Source organism: Rattus norvegicus, chromosome 3 (assembly GCF_021556685.1).
Source record: "Rattus norvegicus strain SHRSP/BbbUtx chromosome 3, alternate assembly SHRSP_T2T, whole genome shotgun sequence".
Lineage (NCBI taxonomy): Eukaryota > Metazoa > Chordata > Mammalia > Rodentia > Muridae > Rattus > Rattus norvegicus.
This window is the reverse complement of record NC_141536.1, coordinates 140,965,010-140,983,420: the sequence shown is the minus strand read 5'-3', so window position 1 is coordinate 140,983,420 and position 18,411 is coordinate 140,965,010. Positions and strand designations below refer to the sequence as shown.

Here is an 18,411-nt window from a genome sequence, read left to right as displayed (position 1 = left end):
GCATCTGTCTTCAAGTCTGTATGTATCAACCAGAGACCTACTCAGGAATCTTATTCCTCCAGGTGGCCACAGGAGGGTGCGATGCGCCCACAGAACAGCAGAGGCGCTCCTCCGCCTGGTACCCAGAGAGAGGCTGTGCTCCCTCACCAGACCAGACATCCAAAGGGAGAAACACCAAGCTTGCCAAAGCGGGTCAACCTTAGTCTTTCATAGAATTAGCAATAAGGCTCAGGCTTGATTTAACTTCGCCAAATAGTCCTTTAGGATAAGAGCCGATGTTCATCCCCCTAACTCAAAATGCTGGAGACAGTAAGCAATTGGATGTCAGGGATGAACATGGGGTCTCATAGAACTCTTTGTTTGCTGTAGAAACAGAGTCCTATTTGCAATTCCTGGTGTGCGAGAGTCCCAAAGATTGACAGGATGTAATGCTCTAAGGCTGCAGTCACCATTTACCTGAGCGTGTGACATAAAACGAAGCAAACCTCTGGCATGCAGGTGCCCAGAGTGTTCCTTACCTCCTGAGAGTAAGCCTTTAATGGGGGGTGGGGGGATGCCCATTTGTCCCAGGTCCAGGAGGCCTTGCCCCTGGGATTCCTTGGTTTAGCTTAGAGGAGTCCTATACTGTGGCTGGTGTCTCACATTGATGTCCCCTTGGCTGCTGGGCCCTTGTGATCTTTGCTGAATGAATTCGGATAAGACAGGTGGAATGTAGAGTGGAAGGTGGATGCAGTTTATCACAGAATAGCATGAGGTCACTTTGGGGAGGTCAGAGAGCAATGGCTAAAGCAGTGACAAGCAGATGGCTTGCACAGGGTGAGAGATGACAGTGTCCAGAGACACCACTGAGCCAACCTCCATATTTAGGTAGGCTCATACTACTTCTAAACTCCATAGAGCAAACAGAGTTCTTGAGAGACATTTTCCTGGCCAGGTGATTAACAGGCACACTTGGACTGTCACTCTTGAGAGGGAACAAAGGCACATGAAGCCCGAGGCTAGGTAAGAATGTTATTTTTAGATTCCTGGAACTGTGTAGGTAGTTATCAATTAACAGCCTCCAGCATGTCAAGTCTCTTCCTATGGCTGCAGTAGCTAGAGACTAGCTGCTGCTGTTCTTGGTTTTACAAGTCAATGGTTATGAGGGGGTGTTTGGCCCTAATGGCCTTCAAGCCTGCCAATAATTAGCTTGCTATCTAAAAATAGCACGCGTTTGCATTATGCCCTGAATTATCTGATTCTTGTTGTAGATGTGATGAGATTCCAAGATTTTCACTCTTTTTTAAGCAATGCTGTGGGTTAGACAGCAGGAGGAAACCATCCAGCAGGGCTGGGGAGCTCATTCAGTGGGTAAAGCACTTGCTACACATGCTTGAGAACCGAGTTCGGATCCTCGGCATCTTTGTAAACACCAGGAGAAGGTGGTAGCTTCCTGCAATGGCAGCTTGAGAGGCAAAGACGGGATAACTGGATCAACCTGACTGGCCAACTTAGTGGGCTGAGTTCAATATCTAAAACAGAGAGTGATTGAGAAGGATACCTGACATCAGTCGCTTACTTCCACATGTGCACCCACACATACATGCGTTCTACACACACACACACACACACACACACACACACACACACACACACACACACACTTGGACTCGTGCTGAAATACATGGATAGTTTTAGTGGATTATCCCTATGATGTGGCCACTTTCTAGTCTGGGGAGAGTTTCACGTTCCTTCCTTTAAAGATTTATTTTTGTTTAATTGTGTGTGTGTGTGTGTGTGTGTGTGTGTGTGTGTGTGTAAGTGTGTATTCATGCACATGTGAGTGCAATGCCTTCAGAGGCCAGAAGCAACAGAGCCCCTGAAGCTGGAGTTAAAGGCAGTTGTGAGCCTCCTGACATGGGTGCCTGGAACCAAACTCAAGTCCTTTGCAAGTACAATATACTTTCTTAACCACTGAGCCACCCCTCCAGCCCTGAGAGTTTCATATTTCTGAAGCTATGAATCAGAGGCCCTGGGTTGATGTGATGGGTCCTCATCTCCCTGGTCGAACCCTAGCAGTCCTTTGTGTGCCATTCATCTAGATAGTCAAGCTCACTTGGTATTAGTTCTGCCATAGCTGGTAATACACCTGCTGGGGAAATTGGCAATTACATCAGGAAGCCACCAGTTTGTTTCCCTTGGGTGTTTTGTTTCTCATCGATGTTAGAAAGTCTCTTTCTTCCAGACTTGGGTTGTAGCAAACTGGTCCCCAAACCCAATAGCCAATCTGAGTGCTCAAAGAACAAGATTGTAGCCTCCTGTTTGTTTTTTATCTGTGAAGACAGTAGCTTCTAGAAAGAGTGGTTCTCAAGTTGTGGGTCACAATCCCTTTGGGGGTCAAACAACCCTCTCACAGGATATCAGATATCCTACATATCAGATTAGGGAGAACCTCTTGTGGACTGTATGGAAGCACCACCTGTCAATAAAAAGCTGATAGCCAATTAGCTTAGACAGGAAATAGGAGGTGGGAGTTCTGGCAGAGAGAGAGGAACTCTGGGATAGAGTCAGGCACCGAAGATTCCCCCAACTCTGAGGAAACAGATACATAACACTGAGAAGGTAACCAGCCATGTGGCACTCGTAGGATAGAATAAACAGGTTAATTAAGTTATGAGCTAGTCAGTGAATGAGCCTAAGCTTGTAGCCTAGGCATTTATTCATAAATAATAAATTTCAGAGTCGTTATTTCAGGAACTGGGGTATGGGTGGAAAAGCCCGTGATTATACCAGATATTTACATTATGATTCATAGCAGTAGCAGAGTTACAATCATGAAGTAGCAACAAAATAATCTTATGGGGGGGTTGCCACAATACAAGGAACTGTATTTAAGGGTCACAGCAGTAGGAGAACCACTGGGCGAGAATCCCACAGGTGCCCATAATTGCAATTTGGGAAGAAGAAGAAAAGATTTTGAATGTTTATACTTTAAAATGTTTAAAGGCAAAACTTGCCCTGATTTGGGCATGATCCCATGTATAGAAGTATACTGTGTTGAAAATCAGTAATTCACAAGTGCATAAAGCTCTTATGTATTGGTTTGATAAAAAAGAGGTGATATGAGCTGGCCTATATACTAGACCCAGGACCAATGGCTTCCATCACCGTCCCCGCCTGCTTGGGGGATGGTAACCGCAGCTTGCTTACAAAAGTGCTCTGACCCATTGGACACTAGCTTCCTATTTCCTGCTTCCTTAGCCTTGGAAACCATAATTCTGATTGCTGTTTCTAGAGGTCTGATGTCTCTGGGTACCTCGTATGACTGGGACTCTGCAACCATGACTGGATTCTTTCTCTTGGAAATTTCATGCAGTGTCTTTGAGGCTCAACGATGTCAGAGCATGTGTCAGAAGCAGAGTCCCTTCCTTTACAGGCAAATCAATACTCCACACCCACACCACACTTTGTAGATCCCTCCAGCCAGTACTGAGTGACAGGTCTGACTGTGATGGACGATGTCACTGTGGACATGGGCTTTGAAACCTCTGTTCTTTGGGGAACACACCTGGGAAGGGAACTTGGGGTGTAACTGTTTGAGTAATTGCCACTCTGCATACTGTCTTTCATAGTCTCAGAAATCGCTTCCTATTGCCACCAGGGATATAAAACGCTGTGACTGTGTTCATCTTTGCAGCATTTGCTAACAGCATTACTCTTGTTTTGGAATAACGTGCATTCTCAGGATGCGATGATGCCTCTCTGGAATTTGAAATTAAATTTCTCTTATGGTTAGTGATGGTAAGCGCATGCCTGTGTGTGTCTGTGTGTCTCTATGTGTATGTCTGTGCATCTATGTGTGCCTCTGTGTGGGTCTCTGTGTGTCTGTGCATCTCTGTGTGTGTTTCTGTGTGTGTATATGTGCCTGTGTCTGTGTGTGTGTGTGTGTGTGTGTGTGTGTGCATCTGTGTGTATGTGTGCACATGCGCGTGCATCTCTCTGTGTGTGTATCTGAACTCAGGTTCTCTTGTTTCACAGCAAGCACTTTACCCATGGGCTTCCCCAGTCCCAGGAGCATCTTTCTTTGTGCTGTTCATTGGTCACTCTTCACATCCTTTGTCCTTTTCCCCGCCCAGCTGTTTGTTGCTGTCGTTTGGAATTCTTGCTTGTTTGCTCAAATATTGCTTTGGTATGATTTATTTGGGGTCATATGGGTGTCTTGCCTGCACTATATCCGTGCACCACTTGTGTACCTGGTGCATGTGGGGCCAGAGGATCCCATGAAGTTGCCAACAGTTGTCAATCACCATGAGGAGGCCGGGAATTGAACTCTGGTGCCCTGGAAGAGCAGCCAGTGCTCTTAACAGATGAACCATTCCTCCAGTCCCTCTGCCCAGTTTTACTGGGGAAAAATGGACAATGATTGAACATTTGTGTAAGGAACCTTAAAGCTTCTTGCATTTGCAGGATGCTATTCAGTTCATTTCTTTTAGCAGAGAAATGTCTAGCAAAGACTCCCATCCCAAGATTACTTGTTATAAGTATACATTTTTTCACGGAGTGAGTGACTCATTCATTCTCATGTCATGCACGAGGTGTTAACTGGCTAAAACTCTGTCTTCTTACTGGAATGTGGGCCTGCTGTGCTGTGAGTGGTGCTGGGGTGTCTCCTGCCGGGCACAGCACCCCCAGCTGGGACTTCGGAGGCACTGCATCCTTCTCTGCTTGGTTAACCTCAGGTTTTAAAATCCCTTTCAGTTCACGGCCTCTAACCCTGGCCCATTTCCAAATCCGACAGAGGCAGGGCCCTGCTCTGCTGCTGTGATTTCTATCCAGTCACCTGTGACACAGCCCTCTGCTCTCGGGCATGCCAGTCACAAAGCCATACTTCGTGACTGTGGCCGTCCTGCTGATCCTGGTTGACAAGACCACAGGTAACTCGGGTCTCCTAAGGTTCTGGGGTCTGACATGGACTGCGGGTATCTTGGTGATATGTAGACGAGGCAGATCTCTCCTGTAGGTTGCAGATGACACCGTCTCAGCTATGTCAGGATCCCCCTTAATTCTCTCTCATGGCAAACTTGAGGTTCTTGGCCTGTGTTCCTGGCACAGTGGAGACTCAAAACCTGAAGGGCATCAGGAAGTGCTCTCGCTGGGATGGGAGCTTGGTCCATGGTGTAGGTGTGGGATGTTGGGAGGAGGGATGACTAGATGTGGGGTAGTGAGCTGGGGGTTGGGGCATGGATTTTAAGACCAGGAAGAGGATGATTGCAAAGGCGACTATGGTTGAGCAGGAGACAAGCAGTTCTGCTTCGAACTCAGTCTTGGCTGACGTTCTGACGTTAGGTGGACAGTGAGTGGTCTTTGCTGCTGGATGGAGCTGGGAGGGGTTTAGTGAAACTGGGAATTGGGGTAGAGAAGAGTCTGTACATAGAGTCCGTTGAATTAATGCTATGAATTGGGGTTGGGTGCTGACTCTGTTGATGCTGTGAATTAGGGTTGGGCGACTTCTATTATGCTTGTTTCTGTTAGTTTTTGTAAGTGCCATGTGATTACCTAAGTAAGCAAATAATTACATTGTTAATTTATATAATTTAAATAATTATTTAATAAATATCATTTCATTTATTTACTAATTGCTTGATGAGTTTATCCCATGGGTAATAATTTTATCATCACAAAACCATTAGGGACTTGGCTGAGTTGTTTTTTGTGAAGATGATGCAGGGCCAGGGCCAGGGGGCTGGAGGAAGAAGCATAGAGCCGGCAAAGGGCAGGACCCCGGTTCGACTCCCGACGTTTTGCCTCTGGGTCCTGTGCTGAAAGGGACATTGTGTTTCATTTCAGTCAGGATGTCTCACCTTCTGCATCTCTGCTACACAGAAACTAAGTGTGGCTGTGTCTTCCCCAGGTGGCCTGTTCGGACTCCGCAGTGGCAAGAGGCGAGAGCCATGGGTTTCGTGTGAGCTTTACCAGGGCAGCTGCAGAAATGCCTGCCAGAAATACGAGATCCAGTACCTGACCTGCCCCAAGAAGAGGAAATGCTGCCTCAAATTTCCTATGAAAATTACTCGTGTCTAACTCTGAGAGGGGCCTGGCTTGCCCACCGCGAATGTTTCAAGCTACTCTCAGGTTTGAATGTCGCCAGCGTCATCCCTTCTTGAAGTAATTTCCCCCACATTCTGGAATGTTCTCATAAAAACGCACTCCTTTCTTGTGTGTGTGTCTCTCTGAGCGGTCATCACTGGCTGGGACAGTTTAGTCTGGGAGCTGGGTGGCCTTTTATGGAAGGAAACAGTAAGAGGGAGGGAGGGAGGGAGGGAGAAAACACAAATGAGATACCAGGTACTTCGTGGGGTATAAAGGACAGAGAGGAAGGAGTAGCTTGATTTTTCTGTCCCGTTTTGGCCTCATTCTGAAGGCTGCAGAAGGACTGTAACAATTGGCTAGAATTCAGATAATTCAGTGACATGTGGGAGGACTCATGATATCCTCCCGGAAATCCCAAAGAGCCAAGCCATAGCAACAAACCTGTCTTGATTTCCGCAGGACCAATACTGCTTAATAATGCACTGTTCTTAAGAGGCACTAGAACTGGATGGGCAGGCAAAAGTGAGGAAAGGAATTTGTTTAAAAAACTTAGCTCTTTCTACCCAGTAGACTGTTGGATGCGGCTCATTCCTGGGCAGCCTTCCAGTTTTGAAGCTGAGAGTCCGTCTCTGGGTCTAGTGATGACACAGATGAGCGTGTTTATGGTTCATAGAATAAGGCCACATTTGTACTCATGTTATAGGGAGGAGTCAGTACATATACATTGTAAACAGCTCAGGACACATGGAATGGTTCATTTGTTCTGGGTTAACCTCTCTCCCGGGCGGCACCTGGGAGGAATGCAAGCCTTGAGGGTGTACAAACCCAGCTACGCTGAGAGTTGATAAGGGAGAAACACAAAAGCATAGATAAAGAGATATAGACTCAGAGACAAGGCTGACCACCTGACCATCAGCCAGGCTAAACTTTGGAATGCCTGACTGCCTGCTTCCCATCTCCTGTAATGTTCACTAGCTGGAGCTGAGGTGGAGAGCAGACCTCTAGGTTGCTAAGGGACCACCTTCTCAGATGGCTGCCTCTCTGAATGAATCGTACCCTGAAGACTCGAGTTCTGTCTCTGATCCTTGACTTTGCGAGGACCGGCACAGGCAAATGCACTGTCTGGTAACAGAGGCAGAGAGGTGGTGGTGAATAAGTTACAGGGTGTTTTAGCTTGGGCTTCCATTGCTCTGAAGAGACACCATGACCAAGGCAACTCTTATAAAGGCAAACGTTTAACTGGGGCTTACAGTTTCAGAGATTCAGTCCACTATTGCCACAGTGGGAAGCATGGCAGACAGTCATGGTGCTGGAGAAGGAGCTGAGAGTTCTACACCTTCCTCCAAAGGCAGCAGGAGTAGACTGCCCCCCAGGCACCTAGGATGAGGGTTTCAGAGTCCACCCCTATAGTGACACATTTCCTCTAACAAGGTCACGCCCACACCAACAAGGCCACACCTCCTAAATATTGCTACTCCCCGGGCCAAGCATGTTCCAACCACCACAGAGGGGGATGATGCCCTGAAGTGAGGCACCAGAATAGCATCTTTTCATCCCAGAGGACAGAAGGATGTGGTTGGGGAATGTTCTCTCGCCAAACTGAAATTTACTTCCTGTCTTAGTTACTGTTCTATTACTGTGAAGAGACATCATGATCAAGGCAATTTTTAAGAGAGAACATTTAATTGGGAGCTTGCTTAGAGTTTCAGAGGACTGCTCCATGGCCATCGTGACAGGGAGCATGGTGGTGGGCAAGCAGGCAGGCATGGCTTTGGACCAGTAACTGAGAGATCAATTCTGATTCATAAGTTGCAGGAAGAGGGAGGGTGGGAGAGAGGGGGAGGGGAGGGGAGGGATGGGAGATGAGATGAAAAGGAAAGAGGAGGGGAGGGAAAGGGAAAGGAGAGAAGGGAAGAGAAGGGAAGGGAAGGGAAGGGAAGGGAAGGGAAGGGAAGAGAGGAGAAGAGAAGAGAAGAGAAGAGAAGAGAAGAGAAGAGAAGAGAAGAGAAGAGAAGAGAAGAGAAGAGAAGAGAAGAGGGTATGGTATGGGCTTTTGAAACCCCAAAGCCTGTCCCCCAGTGGCATACCTTCTCCAAGGCCACACCTCCTAGTCCTTCCAAAGTATTCTGTCAAAAGGTACTAAACATTTAGATACATGAGCCCGTGGGGGGACCATTCTCATTCAAACCACTCCATTCCACTCCTTGGCTCCCATAGGCTTGTAGCCATATCATGATGCCAAATTTACTCAGTCCAACTTCAAAAACCCCCGGCCTTTCAGTCTCAACACTGTTTTAAAGCCCAAAGTATCTTCTGAGACTCAGGGGAATCTCTTAATTGTTAATTGCTGTACAATCAAAACACAACAAGGGGCAGCTTTTGCAGCTGTTGGCAAGCTCGCCTTCATGCATGCAAACCTGACCAACATTGAGTCAAATGATGCTCTAATTGTGTCATACTTATTGGTGAATTGGAAACTGGGGACTCTTCATAAAACAAAAAGCAAGGGCTGGAGAGATGGCTCAGTGGTTAAGAGCACCGACTGCTCTTCCAGAGGTCCTGAGTTCAAATCCCAGCAACCACATGGTGGCTCACAACCATCTGTAATGGGATCCAATGCCCTCTTCTGGTGTGTCTGAAGACAGCTACAGTGTACTCATATACAAAATAAATAAATAAATCTTCAGAAAAACAGAGAAAAAGAATCTTTAAAAAAAAACAAAAAGCAAACAAACAAAAAAGGCACTAACATTTGTCTGCTGGCGTCTATTGCAAATGCTTTCTATATCTGAAGAATAAATATTCTGTCTTTGAGAAACAAATTTGGACATTTTACGAGGCATGGAGAACCTTAAACTCAGCCACTGCCAATCTCCCTGTGGTCATAAGTGCACAAGAATGGATTGAGTTCAATGGCTTAGTCATTGAAGGAAAGGCACTACAGTGGAACTGGTAATTACATGAATCCCTCCATGACCAGGATATGGTAGCCAAGTGTTCTATGAGGAAATAGCTCAATGGGCCATCTCTAAACCACTCACCCCTTCCCCAGAAGAGGCACCTGTTGAATTATGTGGACCAACAGAATGATCACAACATTTGGCTAATGCATGGTTTACTGATAATTCATCCACCACTGATGGAACCAAGGCTAAAGGAAAGTGGCAGCCTGCAGACCCGGGATGGAAGGACCACTACTGTGGAAAGAACCACAAAATCAGTGCAGCACCATTGACTATAAGACCAACAACAAGGAAAGCAGAAGGGAAATCTCTCTCTTCTTCAATAACTGGTGTGTGCAATGGTACAGCAGCTACATGGCCATCAAAATGGAAAACCAGACTGGCAGATAAATGACAAAGGTATCCGGCCCTGGGAGGCATGGATGGAAATGGGAAAACCCAGCAAAACTCAGCAAAGACATCAAATGTTATGTGGCTCGTACCGGCAAGACAGACAAACACCTGGAAATAATGAAACGGTGGACAAATTGTCATCATATTTAATTAAGACTAGAACATTAAAATTTGTCAGGGAACAAATTCAGAATAAACCAGCAAGAATAATGATAGATGACACATTGGAAAAACTTGAAAGTTTACCCCTAACACTACAAAAATAAGGAGAAATAGAGAACTAAATTAAACCAGGACAACCTTATGAGAATAACTGTTATAAGGAACCCATAGCCAGGCCAGTGGCTCGCATCTTTAATCCCAGCATTTGGGAGGCAAAGGTAGGCACATAGGGATTACAGTGATTTAAATTTAAAAGCCACTTGCCAAAGTCATGCTGGAATTCAAAGTGAATGCCCTTTGTGATCTAAAAATAAATACACTTAAACCTCAACTTTATATATAAAAAGAGGGGGGAATATTGGTATATTTATCCACACATATTAAGGTATATTTACTTTCAAATTTTCAAAGGCATTTTTGTTTAATTACAGTTGAAAGATAATACTTTTTCTGTTGTCAAAAAACAAAACAAAACAAAAACATTTTACTGTAGGAAAGATATAAACTACCAAAAAAGGAACCCCCACCCCCACCTCCAGAATTAGGGTTGGGGCAGGGTTTTGTTTTATCTTTCCAGGAGAATAAAAGCATCCAACTGAGGAAGCCAGAGACCACTGGACAAGTGAAACATCTGGAGAAAGAGGACGAATCACAAAGGGGAAATGTCCCAAGACAAGAGAGTAAGTTGACCAAGTGGTATCACCCGACTCCAGCTTGTCTCTGCTGCCCTTTGCAGTCCTAAGTGACAGATGGTCTATATTGGTCCCAATTCAATTAAAAATTAAAGCTGGGGGTTGGGGATTTAGCTCAGTGGTAGAGCGCTTACCTAGGAAGCGCAAGGCCCTGGGTTCGGTCCCCAGCTCCGAAAAAAAGAAAAGAAAAAAAAATTAAAGCTGGCTTTGGGGTTGGGACATGGCTCTCTCCTTCTCTAAACCCATGCATGCTTGTTAAAGGACAGTCCAAAAATCTCTGTCTCCTATCAGAAGAGCCACCTGGTCTGTGACAGAGGAACACAAAGGATAAGGGACTGCTTTTGCCACTGATCTTACAAACTTTTGGTTGTTATTTGATTCTTTAAAACTTATCTTGGGAACCGCCTCAGTTTCCCCAGTGGGAGGAAGAAGAGACAGCATCGGAGTTCTGTGACATCAGGCAGCATGGGGGTCCCCTCCCACCCCCTCACGTGTTCCTACACCCTCCTGTTTCCCTTAGCCCCCCTGCCTGTCTTCTGTGTCCCCGTTTCATATTCTTTCCATGTTGTTCCATGTGTCCCCGTCCCGTGTCTCCCCTTCTCCCATGTCCCCTATCCAGTGTCTCTCCTCCCGTCCGGCCGACTGCACCGCTGGATCCTGGGGGAGGGGCTCCTTCCCGAATCCAATTAATGAGCCCATTAAAAACTAATAATAATAATAATGCTTTTCTTGGGGTAATGATATTATCTCAAAATCTATAAGATTATTATGTAAATATAAACTTCCTGTCATGATACTAGTAATCATACAGAATAGTACCAAATTCTAGAAGTAAAACTTATTTCATCTAGCTTTCCGTATGTGTTTTTTAGGTTTGAGTCTGAAGCAGGTAACCAGCAACAAAGCCCGTGAACCTTGGATGTACTTATATTGACTGTGGTCCTCAAACCTTTCTTATATCTGCTGAATGTGGCATTTAAAATGTTTATGTTTTCTATCGTTGCTATCAGTAACCTTTGAGGTCTCCGAGAACATGGGGACCTGCAATGACAAACCCACCTGAATTGTGGTAATCCTAATCACTAGGAGGAACTGCCCCTTGCCCCATCTGCCACCAGGTCCTGCACAAACAGTGGACATCTTTAGGTTGACTGCTGTGTCTGCCTAGCCAAGATTGTCACTAAACAGACAAACACTGATATTCAGCTTCAGCCTACAAACTGCTCAGGACATCCAAACTGTTGAGTCACAGAAGATTGACGTGAACATTTTATAGAACTCTGAACTCAAAAATACTTAATCCTGAGACTTCCGAATACAGTCAGGCTAGATGTTGTGGAAAGTTTGACAGAAATAGTTTCACTATTGTAAATAGTTTCACTGTGTTGGAGGTCATATCTTGCCTTTTTATTTACACAAAAGGCGGGAAATGTTACAGGATATTTGATCACGCTGTGACCCCTGAGATTGTGTTATTTACTTGAAAACCCTGTTTTTTTTTAGTTATGGTTTAGTTATGGCTCAGCCCTAGAACACACCTTTAATCCAAGAGCTCTTTGTTTATTGTAAACAGGATTAAATAAAGTCAACCATAGGTCAAGAGGCAGAGCAAGCAACCAATTGACAGGGAGTGAACATAGGAAAAAAACTGTAGAGAGTAAGAGGAGATCAGGAGGATGGATAGAGAGACTAATAGGAAGTAGAGAGGAGGGCTTTTAGAGGCAGTGTGGAGGAGCGCATCATTCTGGGGTGTTGACTGAGGAGGAAGGTCAATTGGATGCATTTTCTCCTTTCTAAGCTAGCAGGCTTTCACCAGCATCTGGATCCTAAGTCTTCAGTGGTAAAATCAAATGATTGAGATTTTATTAAAAAAACAACAGACTATCAAGTGTCATGCAATGGTCTCTCCAGGCCTCCTTGCATAAACTCCCTTGGCACATACCTGGCCTCTGTTTCACTCCTTACCCGAGAAGGAAGATGCCACAAACATTTACTCTGCATCCTTCTTGACTGTAAAGCCAGAACCACGTGACCCAAAGCTGCCAAACTCTCCTGTTTTGGGGGGCCTGGAGCCTTGCCCCTTTGTTGATGTTTCCCTTTATTGCATAAGTTTTCCTTTCCACAAGTTGGAAGCTTCTCGGGATGAGATCTTGCCTGGAGGTTATTCCATTTCGTATCAGACTTCTCTGTAAGCGTCTGATGTCCTCGTAGTCACAGGACGCGGCTCCAACATTACATTTCCTGGTGCTGCTTCTCCTCCAACTGCACAAGCTTGTTCTTCTTCATCATAGATCCGCATAAGACTGATGACTAGGGCCCCAGGACACAGTCAGTACTAGGCTGTCTTGAAATCTCCCTTGCCAACAAAATCAATCAAAAACTCCTCAATTTAGCCTGAGACACTTTTAAGACAAGGACAGAAATCGGCCACATTCTTTGCCAAAATATCACAAGAATGGTCCCTAGTTGACCACTAGTTTTTTTTTTCCCCTTATGTGTGTATGGGTGTTTTTCCTGCGTGTATGTCCATTGAACAATTGTGAGGAAGTGGTCTCAGAATGGTGGTGACTACCGATCTTTCTTTTTTCCAATTTTCTTTTTGTTTTCCTTTAAAGTTTATTCAATACAACATAGTCTCCAACTTCACTGAGGTGGCTGACCACGTCCATGACCAAAGCATCCTCTAAACTGGAATTCCGTTGCTGAGCCAGCCCCAGCCTCAGCTTTCTTGTCAGCTCCAGGGGGCACAGCACTCACTCCTTCTGTAGGTGTCTCTGTCTGCCTCCCCTCTCGTGAATCTTGCAGGCCGCTCACCCTCTGCACCTTCGGACTGAGGCCTGTCAGTCTTGGGACGGCTGCAGCACAGGGTGGCGGGCACGATCTCCAGAGGTAGGTGCAGGTAATCCCGGAGATGCTGGTACCAGTAGAAACGTCTCCAAGCAAACTGCTTCTTCACGTAGCCTAGAGACTTGGAGACTGCAGGGCCTTCATGATGTGACGGCTGGGCATGTTCTTGTCTGCCAGCTCCAGGTGTTTGGCCGTGTGGACATGTTTTCTGGCAACCATCACTCCTTCCTTAAAAAGGAGCTCATAGATGGCGATCCGATTCTTCTTAGGCATCAACATCGCTGCAGCTGCAGAGTCCGAGGTGGAGGCTGAAAAGGAAGGGGCGTGAGCCTCTTTTTCCAATTTTAATGTTAATTTTTCCTTCTACGTGTGGGTGTTTTGCCCGTGTGTATGTCCATGCACCCCGTGTGTGTGCACCTCGGAAGTCAGAAGGCAAGATAAGGATGTCAGTTTCCTGAAACTAGAGTTATAAATGATTTGAGTCACCAATAAATAGGTACTTGGAATCAAACCAGGGCCCTCTGGAAAATGATACTTAAAAATGCAACCCCAATTAACCCATGCCCTAGGGCCTGAGAGGGAATTAGGCCCTTCTGTTATGCCTCAGAACAAGATGCTTGAATCACCACTTAGAGTCATCACCCTGAGTGTCCCAGGAAAACCGGGGGACTAGCGATGATGTGTAATGTGACCAAGACAACAGCTTTTAAAACTTGGGCTAATGAGATCTTCAGTCTTGTTGCAGAGTATGATCTAGACATGTTAAGTCATTCTGTTTAAATGAGCCTTGGAGGTGACTGGGGCTGTGTCTGGGGGGAGCAGAGAAATTCATCTTCTTCCTGAGGTCTAGGCTGGAGTTTTAGTCTTCTGCTTCCATTTTGAGGGATGTGCTAACGACGTGTCAGACTGCCTTGTTTTGCAGGGAAGAAGTGATCTGTTGACTGGGAAGAGGCATGAACACATCCTACTGAGGTTCCCCGTCCTGGGAAGACCATGTCCTCTCTTGCTAGAAATTTCTTTTTTTCATGTGTTTTTCACCAAGTTTTCAGGGCCTTCTAAGGCTTCTCTATCTCTACTAGCAATCTGTCAATGCCCACTTCTGGAAAAAGGAAAGACCCTTTGGTTAGATAAATCATAGTAATAAATCATAATATGAATGGGAAGAATTTCTAAATGGACCAACATGTGACACCAGCTCTGATATGTGTCTATGAAGGCTCGTCTTGGTTGGATCTGAAATCAGGTGAAAGGTAAGGCTGTGGACACTCCTGTGAGGAGCTTTCTTGATCAGATTGTTTGAAGTAGGATGACCCACCGTAAATATGGATGGCATCTTTCTCTGACAGCCCAGATAAAAGGGAGATGGGAGAGGGAAATGTTGTTTTTGCCTACTTTCCTTTTCTCTCATTGGCAAGTTCATCAGCCCTGTGGCTGTCACTGCTGCTTTCCTTTGCTGATATTAAAATCAGCTTCTTCATGCTTCCAACATGAAGGCCTTTGGGTCCATGTTGGGACTTCTGTGATATCCATCTTTGTGGGCCAAGCAGCTGCCAGATTCTAGGGGCCCCTGAGACAGCCATGGTTAAACTACCCAGACCCTACCATGCAAGCTAACCAATAAACTTCCTTTTGATATGAATGAACTCATTCTATCACTTGTGATCCTCAGGAGACCCTTGACTAGTGTAATTTCATTTCCTTCTATTTTCAGCCAGGCAAATTTCCTTGCACATTTTCATACTCCCGAATATTCAATATGTTGTATCATCGGTGTTGCAAAAACCTCGTTAGTCCCTGTATTTGATATTTTTTGTTTAACCATGTTGATAGATAACAGCCAGCACCATGGCATGGCAATTTGCCTGGAAACTGTCATCAGGTGTCAACAGAACAACATTTCTTACTTTGAAGGGGATGAGAGAGAGCTTATTCAGTGTTAGATCAGGGTTAATCAAGGCAGCGTAGAAATAAAGGAAGAGCAGACCAACTCTACAGGAACAGTGCTGTCCTTTAGTCAGAACAAGGAAGGACACCACACCAGTCTCTCAGAGGAGTTAGAGACTGAGTGCCCATGTGCAGGAGGCTTGGGGCTTTATGGGGCATGAGTTTTATCAATTGATGGGTTCTTTATGGTTCCAAGACCAAGTGACGGCAGTGGGTGTTTTTATTCGTACATTTGCTTCCTTGTCAGTCATGGGTTCTTATCCTTATGCCGAGTCAGGAGTTTCTCAGCTCATCTTGTGTTCCTTGGTTTATGGCATTAATCCTTCAGGAACCTACTATGAGAGATTATGGCCCAGATTCAAGATAACATGTTCCAGAATGGTAACCCTTTCATGAAGCCGTGTGTGTGTGTGTGTGTGTGTGTGTGTGTGTGTGTGTGTGTGTGTGTGTGTGTGTGTGTTGTATTATATTCTCATTCTCATGCACACAGAGGTCAGAGGAGGATGTCAGGTGTCCAGCTTTTCAACCTCCACTTTATTCCCTTGAGAGAGGTTTCCTCGGTGGAGCTAGGCTGGCAGCCACCTTCCTGTCTCTGTCCTCCACTGAGCTGTATACAGATGTATATGAGGCCACACCTCGCTTTTTACATGGACGTGCAGATTTGAACTAAAGTCCTCTCACTTGTAGAGTGCCCTTATTCACGGAGCTCATCTCTTCTGTTTCTCATGAAGCTTTTTGGCTCAGAACAAAAGAAATTCATCAAAGAACTTTTCAAATATGTTGCTGAGAGCATGGGGGTGGAGAAGACACAACTAAGAGAAAACCCTTCTGTTGGTCTCAGATGCTACCTCAGCATTGGGTGCTGTGAGGTACTGGTCTGTTAGTGTATCCCAAAGTTGTGTCTGCCAGCCACAGGATGATTGGCGGCGAACAGCTGTCAAGGAGGCTAAAGGTAGCTCAAGATAATTTTTCTCTGGTCTTATAACATTCCAACTCTCCACAATTGCTGTTCTAGTTAGTCAGTTAGCCTTGTAGATCTTTGACACAGGTGTGGCTCCCCCAACCCCACAAAACTTCAGGTCTCACACTCTTAAAACTGTTAGAGATGGGTGGATGGCAAGTGAGTTTAATCCCAGCACTTGGGAGGCTGAAGCAAGTGGATCTCTATGAGTTCAAGGACCAGTTTACACAGTGAGCTCCAGACCAGCCAGAGCTACATGGGAAGACCCTGTCTCAAAACCAAACCAAACCAAACTATTATACTATAGAGGATCTAAATGATAGTTTGGAAATATGATTCCATGCATAGTTTTCAAGACCAGAAGTATATGTCTTAATATTTAATGACATTCGTCTCAAATACTTTTGCTTTAAAGACACCATGCCCAAAGCAATGTATAAGATAAAGACTTTACTGGGGACTTAGAGTTTCAGACAGTTAAAGTCCATGACTATCATGGTGGAGAGTATGTGCTCAGGCAGGTATGATCTTGGCACAGTAGTTGAGACCTCCACCATTAGGAGGCAAAGAGCGCATTGGGAATGGCAAGAGCTTTTGAAACTCAAGTGACATACCTCCTTTAACAAGGCCACACCTTATAATCCTTCCCAAGCAGTTCCGCCAACTGGTGACCAACTATAAAACTTATGAACTCATTCAAACCACCACAGCTTCTCATCTATTTTTAAGAGGATAAAAATGTATGTTGCTTTTAGAGATATTTTAGGTATGTTCAGAAGATAGAACTGCCCTGTTGTACAAAGCTTATGTGTCACTGAGGAAGATCTCATCTGTCAATTATACCTCTCACTATATTGTACTTCTTTGCATTAATTGAACTTAATTGAACCAAGTTACCTGTGTTTTTATGTGTCTCCAGACTCCTCAGCACTATTGCTTCCTAAGCTTTCGTCATTCACTCACAGATATGCCTGATCACTACAGATATTACCTCCACTCCTTCAGCTTTCAGCTCTGTCATTCTTTCTAGGAGTCTGGGGTCAGGAAAGACACTTGTCCCATGCTTGTTCACTGGAATGGGAGCTGCAGCAGATCTGCAGAGCTTCTAGACATTTTTCCCCATTTTTAGGAAAGTCTTACAGCTTGGGGAATCAGATTTGCTGTCTGCAGTAGCTACTCAGTGGGTGCTGGTAGAAGGGTGGATGCTGATGAAGCAAGCCAAACAACAAAGAGGTAAAGCAGGAGGGAGTCAGCAGGTAGCTTCTAATTTCTGCAGCATTCTTGTTGATCCTGCAACTAAGTCTTTTTTCACTAAACTGTGTGCATCTGGTAACATCTCCGTCTACACCCTGGAATTATCAAATGAAGTGTCAGGGTACATACTTTGTTTCATGCCTGCTTTCTAGGGCAGTGGTCTTACTGCCTAGCAATTTTTGCTAAACTGAAACATCCTTGGAAGAATTTCCTTGAGAAGTTTCAAAGGAAGACTTAAGATTCAAATAGTTAACAACTCACAAGTCTCAGGAAGTTCCTGAAATGTACACATACTTCTACTCCCACTCTGCCTTGGTTATATAAACAGTAAGGATGCTGAAGAGACACTATGACTTGTCAATCTTCCTGTGAGTCAAACAGATGGAGGAATATGGGAGGCAGATAGTATTCTGATAGGCAGACAAGTAGGAAAATATGCCATAAATAAACAATATGGCACACTTCCAGCTTCTTCTTCAACCAGGACAAATATTTGGAAAAATTTCTTGACATCTCTCCACACACGGGACCTCTTCCACCTGACTTGCCCAGACATATTTCAGGCAGGCCCTTGAAATGCCTGTCAATCAACTAACTATCCTACCCTCCTTTGTCCAAGCTGACTGATCCAAAACGAGGTGAAGAGGACCTCTCTCAGGCCACCAGAAACACTTAGGACCCACAGCCCTCCAGGAAGACACAGAGCTCAGCTGATAAATCCCCTCTTCACTTGTGAAGTGTCTATACATGTGTGTGCTCGTGTGCTTACATGTATGTGTATCCTTTTGCTTTTAATAAGACTTGTTAGCTTTCTCTGACCATTATTTATTTTCTGCCTATTTATTCTTCAATCAGTGGAGAAAATGAACCTGACCCAAGAACCCTCGCTGGTAACAGAGAGAGCTCCAGAATTGCAGCTTTTGTCCATTTTTACCCATGTTGATGATGCAGCTGCCTATGCATGGCCCATGTTCCTACAAGCAACCCCTTACCTTCTACTATCACCCACCTGATTTTTTGAGACAGGGTCTTTCCTTGAATCTTCAGCTGTTTCAGTTAGACTAGCTGACTAGCCATTCCCCGGAGAGCCACCTACCCCTACCTTCCCGGTGTTGGGTGACAGACA

At 45.1% G+C, this 18,411-nt stretch overlaps 1 protein-coding gene and 1 pseudogene across 2 annotated transcripts in view; one reads left to right on the top strand and one right to left on the bottom strand.

Annotated features, from left to right (window-relative positions):
* Positions 1-6,198, top strand: part of Defb29 (defensin beta 29) — a 28,810-nt gene extending 22,612 nt beyond the window's left edge. Inside the window, 4 exon segments of one of the 2 annotated variants that reach the window (NM_001037368.2) lie at positions 894-1,002; positions 3,677-3,780; positions 4,738-4,913; positions 5,891-6,196. In NM_001037368.2, the coding sequence (NP_001032445.1) occupies positions 4,847-4,913; positions 5,891-6,060 (237 nt within the window). In that variant the 5' untranslated portion in view covers positions 894-1,002; positions 3,677-3,780; positions 4,738-4,846 and the 3' untranslated portion in view covers positions 6,061-6,196. 2 annotated transcript variants of the gene reach the window in all.
* A 6,701-nt stretch (positions 6,199-12,899) lies between these two features.
* Rps10-ps1 (ribosomal protein S10, pseudogene 1) lies at positions 12,900-13,421 on the bottom strand (annotated as a pseudogene).
* Between the last annotated feature and the right edge of the window lie 4,990 nt (positions 13,422-18,411).